This window comes from Palaemon carinicauda, chromosome 2 (assembly GCF_036898095.1).
Source record: "Palaemon carinicauda isolate YSFRI2023 chromosome 2, ASM3689809v2, whole genome shotgun sequence".
Classification (NCBI taxonomy): Eukaryota; Metazoa; Arthropoda; class Malacostraca; order Decapoda; family Palaemonidae; genus Palaemon; species Palaemon carinicauda.
The window spans coordinates 146,296,294-146,306,293 of NC_090726.1; the positions used below are offsets into that span (position 1 = coordinate 146,296,294).

The 10,000-nt window shown below is 34.7% G+C and overlaps 1 protein-coding gene across 8 annotated transcripts in view; it reads left to right on the top strand.

The window, feature by feature from the left end:
• The window catches only part of Stacl (Stac-like), a 963,585-nt gene that overhangs the window by 596,945 nt on the left and 356,640 nt on the right, over positions 1–10,000 (top strand). For all 8 annotated transcript variants that reach the window (XM_068358813.1, XM_068358785.1, XM_068358749.1 and 5 more), the window contains one exon: positions 8,897–9,058. In XM_068358813.1, coding sequence (XP_068214914.1) covers positions 8,897–9,058 — 162 coding nt within the window. The remainder of the gene's footprint in view (positions 1–8,896; positions 9,059–10,000) is intronic.

The following is a 10,000-nucleotide window of genomic DNA, read 5'->3' on the forward strand; positions in this document are numbered from 1 at the left end:
TGTACTCTACTTACTGTAGAGTGTATGTACAGTGCAGTACATTTATATTCATGTAATAATAATCTAGGCCACTGGGACAGCCATCTCTCCATAGATGCTGTTATCCATGAGGATTACAGTAATGGTGATGGCAATCTAATACATACATTGAGCTAATGAAGCCAAAGCTAGTGTAGGCATTACTAAGAAATCTCTACTGACCTTCAGGTGAAATGCCTGGAGGATTATCAGGATCACTTTCACATGCTTGAAGTATAGGAGACTCAGATGCTATAGGAGGGATGTTGTGAAGAGCACATAATATGGAGGAGCGCATGTCACACTTGGAAACATCTGATGTTGATTGTAGTGGATTTGTAATTGTACCTGAACTTATATGTGAGCCTATATTTTCTATTTTTGAGATGAATATCTTGATATGCAGCTGCTGTCTCTGACTTTTCATGTCATCATAAGCCTGTTTCAGAGGTAACATAGATGCCATTAGGTTATGATTTACCTTAATGTTGCACCACATATTGTGAATATTGTGAACACGTCACTCAATTTTTCTAAAGTCCAGCTATGTTAATTGCTATCTTAAATCTTCTTCCCCCGACACTTTTGACAGACTATTGAATTATTTTATATGTTTGATGATATCTTTGTCTGATATGTTCCCCATTCCTTCGTCACCGAGTAGTCACTCCCATCCGTTGTATCTTTCTCTCATCCTTATTAGTTTGTGGGAATCATTTTAAGGCAATGAGACCTTTTAACCACAAATTCCTCCCACAATCATCAGCAGTTAGTGGTTCTCACTCAATCATTGCTCTGATTCTCACTCATTCATCGCTCAATTTAGGAACATAATGGCATTAGTGACTTACTGTAGAGTATCTTTGTAGACCAATGTGTTCATGCCAGTGTATACAGTATAGCCATCCTTATAGGGATTGAATTATATGAAATTAAACATGTTCAGTACAGTAAAATCTAAGAATATATCCCATGTATTAAATCGGTAAATCACGTTAATAGAAGAAGATTAATTCGGTAAATTGGAAGAATGTCATAAAGTTACAAACTCTCATCATTCTCATTTAAAAGTTCTGATATGTTCTTATATGTCGAGTTCAGCACTTGATTCCCGGAATTTGATTTTAAAGGATTAAAGTTGTGCTGATTTACAGAAATTCATAATGTGTTCATTTTTCATAACAATGTGCGTGTAGGATTTTTGGGAACATAGTCAATCAAGACCATCGCCTTTAATGGCAAACCTTCCTTCTCAAAGCTCGTTGTCCCTTCAGAAGTGAAGTTTTATTGAAACTCTGCTTAAACAATATAGCAGTAACCTGTATTTTGGCATTATGTTGGCAGAAATGAGGAAAATTCACTTGTTCTTGTGCTTCAAGGCTTACAGTTTCCAGGAGAAATAAATAATGGCTGGCTTGATCACATGGCACACGGTATTATCGCATAAAATTTAAGACCAACAAATCTTTCCAAGCAATAGAAATGTCCTCACGCTTTGCACACTTCTAGATTTCAGTCCTGATAGGCATTTTTATCCTGCTCTATGGGGCAGAGCTACAAACTCTACTGGCTGGGTGTTGTGCAGAAGAGCAGATGGGTGGAATGGGGATTGAATATTTTGCCAAATGGTTTGCACATACATGTGTAGTTCCAGAATTGTTTGTTATATTGTAATAGAATGGTTGTTGAACTGTGTTTTTAATTGAATCGGTTAGTGGAGAATTGGCTGTTGAGGAGGGAGGATTGGATTTTCAGAAGTAAGCAACCAATAAATGGGTTGAATGCCCTCGCCACATCTAGAAAGCAACTTCTATATCACAGTATTTCAGACCCAAATAGAAACCCCAACTTTTCCAACTCCTCAAGGACTTGAGGATTGATTACAGAGGTATCTTTTATTGTTACTGTGACGGTGTTTAAATGAGTCCCTCTTTATTCTCAGCAACTTTTCCCTAACTCCAATCTTGCGGATGACTACAAATACTTTCACCTCCGAAACACAATCAGGAAATACCACCCAGCCACCTAGAAATTCAAGGTCAACCTACAGCAACACATAACCAAATAACTTTACTTAAATGTGTCTTGAAAGAGTGATGGCTAAAGTACTCACTTCTATCCATACCGAGATCCTTATGTCATTCTTGACGTCAGTTTCAATGCATTTCACACCAACATAAGCTGTCATGGCAGTTAGGTTTTAATCGAATCCTAGAAACTTGCCTGTATAGAATATGAAAATCCTCCTCCAGTTAGTTGCCTTGGTCAGTGCTGAATGGCCTCCTCGGCTCCGTATCTGGGCCATATGGCGCAAATTCATCAAATTAAATCCAATTGCCTTGTTGCACATATGTTGCCCTCTAATGGCAACAATCATTTTAAAGTGTAATTTCTTCTAATTGTATATTCTCTTTTGAAAGATATGTTTGCTGTGTTTTTTTTTATAAAAATAAAAAAACTTGAATATCTTTTGATTTTTGAAAAGGTTAAAAGCCATATTTACCCTCTCATAAATTTTTAGTTAATATCTGCCGGAATAAAGATATTGCTTTTATATTTTTTTTTTTTTTGTTAGGGAGACTTTGCTGAAGTTCATCATTTATATGTAAATATGTATATGTATATATATATTATATATATATATTATATATATATTTATAGATAGATAGATAGATATCAACCACAAGGGCATTTAATACTGAATTCTACCTTTGGGAATATAGATCCACTGGAATTCATTTATGGCCATAGCTGATAGCTCAGTTGGTAGAGTCCTCGCAGTCATGGTTTCAGCTGAAAGTCAGCGGTTCGAATCTCTGCCCAGCCAGAAGCTATTACCATAAATTAATTTCAGTGGATATACATTCACAAGGTAGAATTCGGTATTAAATGCCATTGTGGTTGATATTTACATTGATTAAAATCATGTGTTAGTGATATATATATATATATATATATATGTGTGTGTGTGTGTGTATGTGTGTATATATATATATATATATATATATATATATATATATATGTATGTATGTATGTATGTATATATATATATATATATGTATGTAAATACTGTTACCTTGGTTTCGATTGTATGAGGGTTCGAATCCTTGGCCGACCAGTGGATGGTGGTGTTAGAAGTTGACTGTCACCACAGTTTCGATTCTGTCAGGCTGACCAGAGGTTGGTGGTTTAGAAGTCGACTGTCACCTCAGTTTCGATTGTGTAAGGGTTCAAATCCTTGATTGACTAATGGATGGTGGTTTAGAAGTCGACGGTCTCCTCAGTCTCGCTTGTGTGAGGGTATTTAAGGCTTATTTGAAATTATCAAAATTACGAGTGTTCTTCAAATCTTCCATGTTTCTTTCTCTTGTAACTCTGACCAAGGTTGCCAAACCTTTCACACAAACTTACAACTGAGGGGGTCGCTTCTGTGTATCCACCCTTACATAACACACATTTTGAGGAATCTTACATCTCGCTATGAGCTACCGTCTGGAAGAAAAATTAGGACAGCCATAGATTGCGATGGAAGTACCAATGAAAAAAAACCTTCAAGAGCATGTTCCTTGAAGTATAACAATTTTAGGGACAAGATTGTTGAGATGAAAAAGATTATTAAATTACTTTTCAATTGACCCATAAAATATGCATTTTGGTTGCAGCAAAATTTTGATGGAATAGAAGCTTCCGCCATTTAGAATTGAGGCTAAAACAATAAGGATCCCCATGGAGGAATCAAGAGATTTTAAGGGGTGACTGTAAACAGGCCTTTGGTTTATCTGACCAAGTTTTAGCTTAATGCCATCTTTTCTGGGTTAGGCTACTTTTTTTCAACTCAGCGACTGGGCTAATCAGGAAGAAGTAGCAGTGAAAGTTAATATGAAACAAATATAAGTCCTTTGTGTAAGTATTTTGGAGTAACTAGAGTAGATGGTCACGGAATGTGAGATGCAAATCACAGAGCAGAACCAACGAAATAAAAAACACCAATGCAATGACATCTGCAGAGATATCTCAAAGGCATTTAACAAAGTATGGCATGCGGCCTCAATTATGAAATACTCTCAAGCTACAAAAAAGACAGAACTGTCAGGATACGTTGCAGAGATGGGAAACAGGGAGAAAAAAAATAGATATAAAAAGTGGGGTATAGGTGGGCATACTATCCCCAACATTTTTTATAATCTACACAGCAGACATGCCAACAAACCCCAAATATGCCATAAATTATGCCTGTGCAGATGACATAACACAAGTAATAATGCATCCCACAAAATCCAAAAGATTTTTGAAATTAAAAACAGAAAGAGAGATCTAAAGAATAAATGATTACGAAAACAAGTGGAAAATAAAAACAAATAGCAACAAATTTTAACTCTTATCAGTATAAAAGAAAAACAGTACCAATAACAGTAAACAACATAAACATTCCATTTAACAACGAAGTTAAAATCCTTGGTCTCTATAAAAAGAACTGGCATAAGCTGCCATATCAAACAAAAACCCCAATTGGCAAAACACAGAAAAGGAGCATTAAAACGTTGCAAACTATTGGATAAAAACGTAAGAATAAACCTCTACAAAAGCCTGATAAGACCTCTATTCCAATATCCAATAGCACCAGCATGCACAATGGCTCAAACAAAGATGAAAACCTTACAAAAATTCCAAAATGGAAACATAAGAAACATACATGGCCCAAACCACAACAATAACAATGATAATAACATAAATGAAAACAACGAAACACTCCACAATATACACAATCTCGAACCAGTAATCATCAGATACCACAGAATAGCCACACAAGCCTGGGAAAGATTCAAAAACATTTACCCTGAACTTGCAACAGCAAGTTAGAGAATAACACACGCACAAAACGAGCATTCCTGGTGGAAAAGGATAGCTCCCTACATAACTCAGGATGAACCAAATCCGGAATATTAAAATAAAGCAATAAAACAAAAGTAGACAGACAGAAATAAATAAACATGCCCAAGAAAAGGAATAAATATGAATACTTAAGTCCCTTGGAGGCTGCCAAGAGAACTCACCTCCTGGAAGTCCAAAGGCATGATGTCAAGCAACTGTACTTCACTTTACCACTATTCCCTCCAATACTTACAATCATATTCCCCCCCCCTCCCCCACCTATCCTATCCCCTTACACTGTAGCTGTAGCTCTAATCACAGAGCGAGTAGATCAAGAATTGTATTAAGGTGTTTTTAGAAGACTTGGAGTAGAGTTTAATTGTTTATTGCAGAAAAGGGAAAAAAATGTGTTCAACGGTAATGAAAGAAAACTACGTCGAAGATGTTGACTTGAACTGTTAGTGATGTATGTGGCACAAGGAGATTGAAGGTTGAGAAATGATTAGATATGGAGAAGATATAAAAATCGTAGTCCTTCTGAAATGATGAATTTGGCTATTCTATGGTTTTCTGTGCAGAAATAATGGGGGGGGGGACAATAGTTTGATATCTCGGAACTGTTTAGATAATTGGTAATGAAAAAGTTATTGCCAAGATCATTTATATCCAGGAATTGTAACTTGGAGAGTGCTTTCAAGATGAATATTCACGGTACAGTATGTGTAAGGGTGTTAGACTCTGTGAAATCCAAGACCCTCGTGGAATATTCATATTGTTTGTTCGTTTAATCAAGGTAGATTTTTTAATATGGCCTTTAAGCCGAAAATTTTGGCTTGAAAATTATGTATGATATATTCTATTCAATATGATGAATATCAAGAGCTCTAGAGAGAGAATTTGAATTAATCTGAAAAAAAAAAACTGTTGCCTCTTAGTTATTCCAACTGGTTGATTGCGAAAGCTTTTCCCAAATCAAATCAAATCTTTTATTATGATCCCAAAAAATGGCCCTACAGAAACATTTAGCCATGAAATCAAAATTCCCCTCCAAGGCAACTTTAAAAAGTTGACCCAGGCTATTGGACACACGAATAATTTTGTCTAGCTATCTCAGTGCTATCAGGAAAGTGGTGGTTAATGGCCAAAAGACCATATCTATAGATCAAGTGATACAAATCACCTTAATTAAATGAACAAGCATTATGCATAATAATAATAATAATAATAATAATGATAATAATAATAATAAGAGGCTTGGAATTCATATACTATTCGTTGAGATGCTACTGCTAGAGAGTTATGGGGTCCTTTTACTGGCCAGACAGTACTACTTTGGATCTTTCTCCATGGTTACGGTTCTTTCCCTTTGCCTACACAGACACCGAATAGTCTGGCCAATTCTTTACAGATTCTCCTCTGTCCTCATACACCTGACAACACTGAGATTACTAAACAATTCTTCTTCTCCCGACGGGTTAACTACTGCATTGTAATTGTTCAGTGGCTACTTTCCTCTTGGTAAGGGTAGAACAGGCTCTTTAGCTATGGTAAGCAGCTCTTCTAGGAGAAGGACACTCCAAAATCAAACCATTGTTCTCTAGTCTTGGGTAGTGCCATAGCTTCTGTACCATGGTCTCCCACTGTCTTGGGTTAGAGTTCTCTTACTTGAGGGTACACTCGAGCACACTGTTCTATCTAGTTTCTCTTCCTCTTGTTTTGTTAAAATTTTTATAGTTTATATAAGAAATATTTATTTCAATGTTTTTACTGTTCTTAAAATATTTGATTTTTCCTTGTTTCCTTTCCTCTCTGGGCTATTTTCCCTCTTGGGGTCCCTTGGCTTATAGCATCCTGCTTTTCCAACTAGGGTTGTAGCTTAGCATTTAATAATAATAATAATAATAATAATAATAATAATAATAATAATAATAATAATAATCCTCTTTTAAGAAAATTATGAGTGATTGTACTCTACCGTGACCTATATTAGACCTTACTATTCTTTTATTTGGACGTGTTTCATCTTTATATATGGGTATCCTTTGTATCGTTTGAAATATTAGCATATTGTGGAAGGATACCAGCGATTTCTCAAATATGAAGCCCACTTTTATTTTATTTGCATTTTGATGCGCGACCTTTATCAGATTATGAGATTTTAAGAGTGTTGGGGATATTATATATATATATATATATATATATATATATATATATATATATATATATATATATATATATATATATAAATGCGCTTTTAGGAAACGTGTGACGCAAGTATATTAATGTTACTTTGATTTAAGAATCGAAAAAAGGTCGTTGTGAGACGAAAATAGAAAATACAAGGATGAGACTTTGCCCAACAGGGACTAATAGAGAGAACTTTTCTAAGTCTTTGTCCCTTAATGTCACTGTGAAGACAAGATCTCTGAAAACATTTGGAACATTGGCTTCAAATCATTGTATTGAAACTTAATGACTTCTGCCATTTGAAGACTTTGCGGTTAATGGGCTGTCTTGATATTGGCTATAGTATTTTACTTCATACTTTTCTTTTGGTTATGTGTTTTAGTGGTTTCATCTTCTCCATTTATCGCCTTTTGACAATCCAAATAAGTTGTCATTTAACCCAGTCATTGGGGCTTCCTCGAGAAGGGTGCAATTTTAAACTTCTCCATAGGCTTTCATAAGCATAAAAGCCAAATAGAAGAGTACGAAGGGCCGGGAAACTATTATCTATACACAGTATACCCAAATATTGTCTGTATGTAGAAAATACCTTTGTATGAAGTCGTATGAGGAATGGGGGGACTTTCATTGATTTCTGTCTAAAAGGAACTGAGCCTTCTGGATTGATAGAAATTAGTTAGTGTACAGTAGATGCAACAAAATTTTAGTGGAGCTGATTATTTGCGCTTTATGAATAGATTTAGTAGTTTTAATATTTAATTTCTTTTTATTATTCGTTTTATAATTGGACATTTTTCAAAATGTCTGTGGTATCTTCACTGTTGATTGAAAACTGTTTTTGTGAATAGGTGATAAGAATTTCAATGATATCCAAATATGTTGCAAGTTTCTGTTGTAAATGCGTTTCTCTTAATTATTACGAAAATATCCTGTTTGAGGGCAATAAGAATCTTATTTTTCATTCATCAATAACTTTTTAATCCTCTTCATATTCAGATCTCTTGAGCTATAAGGTATGTTATTTTTTTTTTAATTTACAATTGAAAAGGAAGATTTTGGTTCACACGATAGATACAAGAAGACAAAGCTATTTCCTTCGAACATCTCTTTACCTATTGAACTAGTTACTTAGTGTCTATATATCCAGTTTAGGCTGGATTGGATATGTTACTGTCTTCATTTTCCATTAGAGTAAATGCAGGTGTTCTTTAGACTGCCTGATGTGGAAAAAAATGAGCCTGGGAGAGCTATGATCTATACAGGAGCCTCCGAATAATTATAGTTTATTTAACGAAAAAACACAGGCATATGTCCCCAATGGGTCGCATAAGGGTGATAATTGCATAACAAAAACCATAAAGTCGACATTAGCATGTGTACGTTCAATAGTTTTTGTCGTTTAGGTTGAGTGCTGCTTGCTGCTTCAAAACATTGTCAGTTAGAGAGGTACATATGGTTGACCTTAGCATAAAGAATAACAATAGAATAACGGTAATGAGAGTAGTATAAATATGCGTGGTTACATTGCCAAGGTGTTTACTATATACGCTGCGTGGAAGAAAAGGAAATAGAGCATTAATCTTTATTTGTATGTGCGTTGCGTGTTGCACGTGCATTACAGTGATGATTGTGTTAATTCACGTTGAAATGAACCTAGTTTTTAGGATGCAATTTTTTTTTATTTCTTTACAATGATATGCACAATAAGATTTTTATGGGTATTATTCTGGTGTATGATTTTGAAGGTTTTAGTTGGACATGTTTTATATTCTCCATTATGAAACATTTTTAATGTCATGCTAACCTTTCTTTTCCCCAGGTCATTCGCGTCAAGGTCTGAAATGTCGCATGTGCAAGATCAATGTTCATGCGACATGCCAGGATCAAGTAGCCAAGTGTCAACCCAAGTCCAGATTACTTAGGCGACAAAGATCCACCTCAGAAATTGAGGCAAAGCAGATGGAAGCAGGAGATGATGATAGTAAGTATGATATTTAAAAAATACTAATTGATGATACGTATTGTTGTTCTCATGAAATTTTTTCATCAGGAGCAATGGTCGTAAGCAACTCTGGTCGCAGTCTGTAAGGTGGAATATTAGTATAAAGAATTAAGTGTCCCTACATTTCGGTAAGATCTAATTTACCTTTAGATTTGCATGGTGTTGCAATGCATAAACTTAAATGCCAACAGAAAATGGTACTTAATAAACAGTTCTGTTCGCGTTCAAGCAAACGATTATTGTAATTTTTATCATAGTTTTAATATTTGAAAAAGTTTGCATATTCTTTTTACACCAATACTACATTACTTAATTTTTTACGCTCTTTTTTCTGCTATTAGGCTTGCTTTTGCGTGCCTTGAATCTGGTGTAAAATGCTAATATAGGTAGTTTATGATTATAGAAGAAATAAAAAAAAAAGAATGTTGGAGCCTAATTTTCATGCCATAAAGTATTATCGCAAAGCTGCATCATTTAGAAGGCATGAGAACATGCAATATATTTATATCGCAAGGGACATTTGTACTACAAAACTTTCATTTACATGGTAATCTAGTTAGTGCTTTCTCAAATGATTTGGAACTAATAAGTGAAAAACAGAGGAGACATTGATATGAAAACATTGGTGCTTCAAAACTGGTTCGTAATGCAAGGCAGTGAATGGTGTTGTCGTTATATAGTAATTAGGGCAAATAATTCTTATAATTACTTAATAATATGCCATATGGAACATGAAGTAAAGCATTTTTCTCTTAGCAGTCTAGTGTGATTTTCTTAATTATTTTAGCATGATTAAGATATTCACAATATGCGTATAATTAAATCATTAATGAATCTGCCTGGCTAGGAATCAAATACAAAATGTTCTCGTATTGGGTATTATCCATATAATTAGATTCTTTATCAAGGAAAGTGTGAATT